The sequence below is a fragment of the Jatropha curcas genome, chromosome 6, assembly GCF_041381405.1.
Source record: "Jatropha curcas cultivar XTBG-Jc1 chromosome 6, XTBG_Jcur_1.0, whole genome shotgun sequence".
In the NCBI taxonomy this organism is placed as follows: domain Eukaryota; kingdom Viridiplantae; phylum Streptophyta; class Magnoliopsida; order Malpighiales; family Euphorbiaceae; genus Jatropha; species Jatropha curcas.
The window spans coordinates 26,261,002-26,266,958 of record NC_143156.1 but is presented as its reverse complement, the minus strand read 5'-3'; the positions used below and the strand labels follow the sequence as shown (position 1 = coordinate 26,266,958).

The following is a 5,957-nucleotide window of genomic DNA, read 5'->3' as shown; positions in this document are numbered from 1 at the left end:
TGGAGGATAATCTGGATATTGTTCTTCTTGACTTGGCTGCTGTTGTTCGTATGCACCTATCTTCCATGGGCTCTTCGATTTCTCTTGAACTCTAGATGGCTCGCCTTGACCTTTCTCTGGGATGAACTCTCCCTCTCCTATCTTCTTTTCAACTTTTTCTTGAATTTCTTTTGAGTCTGGTAGCAGAGTTGCTTCAGATGACCACCAAGATGATGTCTCATCAAAGACCACGTTTCGCGAAATATGGCACTTGTTAGTTGTAGGATCACAACATCTCCAGCCTTTTCTTTGCTCATCATAACCAACGAATATGCAGCGAAGTGCCTTTTTGTCAAACTTGCTTCGAAGTTCATCCGGAACAAAGACATAACACACGCATCCAAAAACGCGAAAATGACTTACAGTTGGTTTAATGTTCCACAATTTCTGGAATGGGGATGTAAACTCCAGTCTTGCTTGAGGTAGTCTGTTGGTGACGTACACAACTGTCTTCATGCACTCTGCCCAAAATCTAGCTGGCACATTCTTCGCATGGAGCAAACTCCTTCAAATCTCCACTAGGTGTCGATTCTTTCTCTCAGCAACTCCATTCTGCTGCGGTGTTCTTGGACATGTGAATTGCCTTCGAATGCCTTGCTCTTGGCAATATTTAGTGAATTCGTCAGACGTGTACTCTCCACCATTGTCGGTGCGAAGGCATCTAATTTTATTTCCGACTTCTTTTTCAACTTTCTCCTTGAAAGCTTTGAATTTTTCAAAAGCTTCCGACTTCTCTATCATGAAATCAACCCAAACATATCTCGTGTAGTCATCGATGAAAGTAATCATGTACCTCATATTACTGTTTATAGGTTGCTTGATCCGTCCAAGAACATCTGAATGTATTAACTCCAATGGCACCTTGGCTCTATGTTTTGACTCTTCAAAGGGAAGTTGGTGAGCTTTTCCATATTGGCATCCAGCACATATAGTGTCTTCTCGACATTCCAAATGAGGAAGACCTTTAAGCATGGACTTCTTCATCATCACCTTAAGCTTATGATAACTAACATGTCCCAGACGAGCGTGCCACAAGTCAGCTGTCTCACTCTTCCTTGTTCTGTCAACATAGGCTTCTTGTGCTGACATGACGTAGATTGATTCTACTCGCTGTCCTTCTATGACTAAATCTCCGATTAATTTAAGGTTACGATAGGCCTTCACATTATCAGGACCGAACACCACATAATTACCTGCACTTGCTATTTGCGATACAGAGAGCAAGTTTTTCTTCATACTTGGCACATGGTAAACCATCTGTAACTCCATTTTCTCCTTACTGTAGGGAGAAACAATGGTTATCTTTCTAATGTGAGCTATTGGCAATCTCGTGTTATTTGCTGTGACTACAACACGACCTCCATCATAATCGGATACATCCGATAATTTCTCCTTGTTTCCTGTCATGTGATTAGAACTTCCAGAATCAACTATCCAATCATCATCATAGTTGATTCTATCACTTACAGATATTAATGATAACTCTTGCTCGGGTCCTTTCATCATCATCTCTATTGGCTTCTGTGGTGAATATTCTTCCTCCTGAACAAAGAAATTGTGAATATCCCATTCCTCTTCACTTTGTTGCTTGTTCTGGGTTGATGCTGAGTTCCTTCTACTCGTCTGCTTTGACATTCTCGGGCGAAATGTCCTCTTTTGTTGCACTTATAGCAACGATCACTTTCTCGCCAGTCGTCTTTCCTTTGTCCTGGCCTTGCTCTCCCTTGCTGTGATGGTCTCCACTTTTGCTTTCTCCATCCTTGTTGATTGCTCCTTTCTTTTCCACCATCTACTCTCGCAACGTTTCGAAATCCCCTCTTTTTAGCAAAGAGAGCTTTCTCATCATCCTTCAAAGCTACTTTAGATATTTTTTCATCTAAAGTCTCTTCATTGGACAAGATATTCTCTAACTCGTCTAAGGTTGGTTGTGTAGCCCAACCACGAGTAGCAATCACAAGACCCTTAAATTCAGGTCTTAGACCATGGATGATGATCCTCCTCATCCTTGTCTCGTTGATCTCATTATTTGGATCTAATTTCGAAATCTCCTCACATAAAGATTTTACTTTAGAAAAGTATTGACTTACAGTGAGGTTCTGTTGCGAGATGGAGAACAACTCGTTTTCGAGCCGTTGCAATTTTGCTTCGTTCTTCTTGGCGAAAGCAGACTTGAGAATGTGCCATGCTTCCTTTGGTGTTTTAGCCGACTTGATCCGTTGCATCTGCTCATCTTCTACTACAACTGTCAGCACATACATCGCCTTCCCGCATTTTGTCTCCCACTCTTTCAGAGCTTTCGCATCCCGAACTGGTGGTGTAGTATTATCTCCTCCGACAATATCCCATAAGTCTTTACCTATGAGATAATATCTCGTACGGGTACTCCAGTTTCTGTAATTGTTGCTATTTAGCTTCTCGATGCTATTAGCAACTCCAGAAAAATCCGCCATAAGAAACGGGTGTTCCTGACACTAATCAATGCACAACGGTCCTTGACCAATCAAGATCACAATCCTTGCTTGTGAATCTTGCTTCAACAACAGTCCCCGACTGTTAATTCCACCAGAGTAACGATACTCTACACTTGTAAATGAACACCACAAATACCACGGCTACAACAACTACCACCACAACCAGGCTCTGATACCACTTGTTGGGATTAATGCTCTGATACCACTTGTTGGATATCAGCACAACAATAAACTCCAAGATTGATTAATAATTTATAATACCAAAAGTAATAACGGGAAAGGCAAGCAAAATAATATTAACACAAAACACCAAATATAATTGTATTAATAAGAAACAAACATTCACAAAGCTTAAGGAAAGGATTACTTACTTGGCTTTTGCTTGGTGTTTGCTTGGTTTTTACAATTGAGAGGAGGGGTGGTATTTATAGGCATTTTCACCTCCTCAATGTACGGCTAAGATTTGTTTACAAAAATGGACGGTCTAGATTACAAGAAACATTCTAGAGTTAGTTAAGATATTTTTATTACATCTCATGTGTGGAGAATTATGGAGTATTCTAGAATGTGGGCTTGGACCTCCAACTTTGGGCTTAAGGCTTTCCAAGTCTTGGCTTATTATAACAGCCCATTTTGGTGGTGACTAAATTAATCGGTGATATTTTAATAATTAAGTGAATTGTTTTCTTCAGAAAAACCTGATATTTTTGCCTTTACAAGCTGGTGTAATACGTCAGCTACAAAGGTAGATTTTGGGTGGGAAGAGCCTTATTGGGTTGGAGTTATGGGAAAAGCAGGAGCTGCATTTAGAAACTTGACTGTTTTTGTTGATGCAAAGGATGGTAAAGGGGTTGAAGCTTGGATTACTTTAGATGATGAAAGAATGGAGATTCTTCAACGTAATCCTGAGTTCTTGGCGTTTGCTTCTCCGAATCCAAGGATATCTAGTCTGTGATCTTTATTTTAGGTATGAATGTATATGTGCTAATAGTTTCTAACTATTTATTGTATGTAGTTTCATTTGTTTCTTGGATAATATATGTTAGTTTGTACATATTCATAAAATTGTTAAACTTTAAACTACGCCGTTTTGACGAAACTATGAAGCTTTTTTTTTTTTTTTTTTGGTAAGAAATGGCAACGAATTAGAATTCCTGAATAGAATAATTGTCTTGAATTCTAATTAAAATTTCTGATACTTTTACTTTCTCTATTCAGATTCTTACATACAAATTAAGAAGAATGAAGTAAATTCACTGGCCAAACAAGCAGTATTGCATGTGACTGATGCTTTTTTGAAGCCTTTTATGTATTGGGTGACACTAATTTCTTTGTCTTCAAGTTGTTTTAGCTAGCTTTTGGTTTGTTTTATTTTGTTTAAGTTCAACGTACTGTTCTGCAATTGCTAGTTAATGTGGTTTTTTTTTAGCTCTTTGATTTGCTTTTTCTTTCAAACTCTGTCTGCCTTTTGTTTTCCTTTCTGCATTTTGCCAATGCAAATTATAAATATTAATTAAATTATTTTGCAATGTAGGTTAATAAATAAGGACAAAGGAAATGAGATGCTTCGGGCTTATGTGAAAAGAAATAAAAAATTAAAAAAAAAAAAGAAAAAGAAAAGCAATTAGATCCTTCATTGGAATACAAGTTTCCTTTTCATTCAGGGAAAATACTCTTATGTTTTGTGGAAAATAACTAATTTACTCTGGTGTTTTTCAAAATATATTGTCAGACGCTCATCTTTTATGTCTGTTACACCTGATATCTATTTCGTTCATTTTTTACTAATTCAAATAATAAGTCAATCTAAATTTGGGCAGTTTAAGGAGATAGAAATTAAATATGGGTAAAAAATATCCCAAATAGGTCCACCTCGCTCTTCTCTGCGTTTTGAATTTTAGTTTCTTATTTCTCTTATTTCTTTTTTTTTTTCTCTATCGATTTTTTTTTTGTTTGCCTAAAAATTAATCTCTTTATCAATTGTCAGTTAGAGAATGAAAAATCCGGTGAAGAAGGTGTGGCTTAAAAATCAATTTTTAACTTATTGCTTGTTTGGTTGTCAAAAAAAGAGAAAGAAAGGGTAAGAAATTCTTGATTGAGAGAGTGTAAAGAGAGAAAATGGTGGAGAGTGTCAATCTCCTTTTAGAATTAAAAAAAAAAAAAAAAAGATAACAATTCCCATTTAACTACACACTCTCCTCTTCTTTATTTTTTTGTTTAAAAGAAAATGAAAAGGCAAATCTCGGTCATCACTCTCTTGTTCCTGTCATCGCGAAGATCCTCAACGTTCCTTTTTTATATTACCAACTATCATATCCGTAACCTTCTTTCTATTTGCTTTCATCTTAACCTTCTTTTTATCTTTTTTTTATCTTCGTTTCTTCTATATTTTTTATTTTTTTCTTGTTTTTGATTTGCTTATTGTGTGGACGAGAGTAAATTGGATAAGATCTGTAATAATCGAATCTATGGTCTGTATACAAAACTCTTGATTGAGATTTAGAAAGAGGGATGATGGTGGCAATGGCAGCTGCAATCCAGCAACGTTGCCGGCAAGACGCAATTATCCCTTCGTTATCTTGTCTTTTAATTATGGTTATTGATATCATTTCATAACAATTTAACATTTGAAAAGTGTAAAAAATGGATAAAGGGGTAGTGGGTGTGAAGGATCTAAAACATAAGAGTATAATAGCGTATTTTAAAAAATACAAAGTAAAGTAATTATTTTTGACAAAATATAGAGATATTATTATATTTTTCTCTTTAATTTATTTAACTCTAAATTGACGTTGAGAGGTTTCTCTTTAAAAATTGACTCTTTTTAGTCATTATCCTAGTACTGTCAAAACAGGCCTAAGCTCGTAGACGGTCCGTAATTTCACGTAATTTTTTCAGATATGGACAAAAGAATTAAAACGAGCTTTTTTCATCCAGCTTGTTTTTTATCAAAGCCCGCGTGGGCCAAACAGGCTCGCAGGCGCCCGCTTTAAAACAATATATATGCATATATATTACATAAATTGACTGAGAGAACTTGCTTCCCTCTTTTTTCCATGTTAGAGCTTTTTGAATGGACACAAAGTCAATAGCAATCCAAGAAAGTAGTAAAGTTGAAAAAAAAAAGAAAAAAAGAAAAAAAACAAAAGACAGATTGTCAAAACGGACATGTTTAGGCCGATCTACAGGGCCCGTGGACCAGATCGAATTTGAATAATAGAGGCTCATTTTTTAATGTACTTTTTTGGCCCAATCTGTTTTTGGATCAAGTTCGTGAGGGCCGGACAGCCCGTTTTGACAATGCTAAATTATCCATCAATATTATGTTACTATTTCATTACATATAGACTATATTTATTTCAAAAAAAAAAAAAAAAATGCATGGGATCATTCTATCAAAGATGGTTTTCTTCTATGTTACCGACTATCTATGTATATGATATCGAT

The 5,957-nt window shown here is 36.1% G+C and overlaps 1 protein-coding gene across 1 annotated transcript; it reads right to left on the bottom strand.

Annotated features, from left to right (window-relative positions):
- Positions 1-1,550: 1,550 nt before the first annotated feature.
- LOC149495817 (uncharacterized) lies at positions 1,551-2,489 on the bottom strand. Its single transcript, XM_089723261.1, has one exon. It carries the CDS (start codon positions 2,487-2,489, stop codon positions 1,551-1,553), a length of 939 nt encoding a protein of 312 aa, XP_089579387.1.
- Positions 2,490-5,957: the final 3,468 nt, after the last annotated feature.

What these genes read in the sequence shown, in the direction of transcription:
- LOC149495817 (XM_089723261.1), bottom strand. Translation starts at nt 2,489, where the DNA reads ATGGCGGATTTTTCTGGAGTTGCTAATAGCATCGAGAAGCTAAATAGC.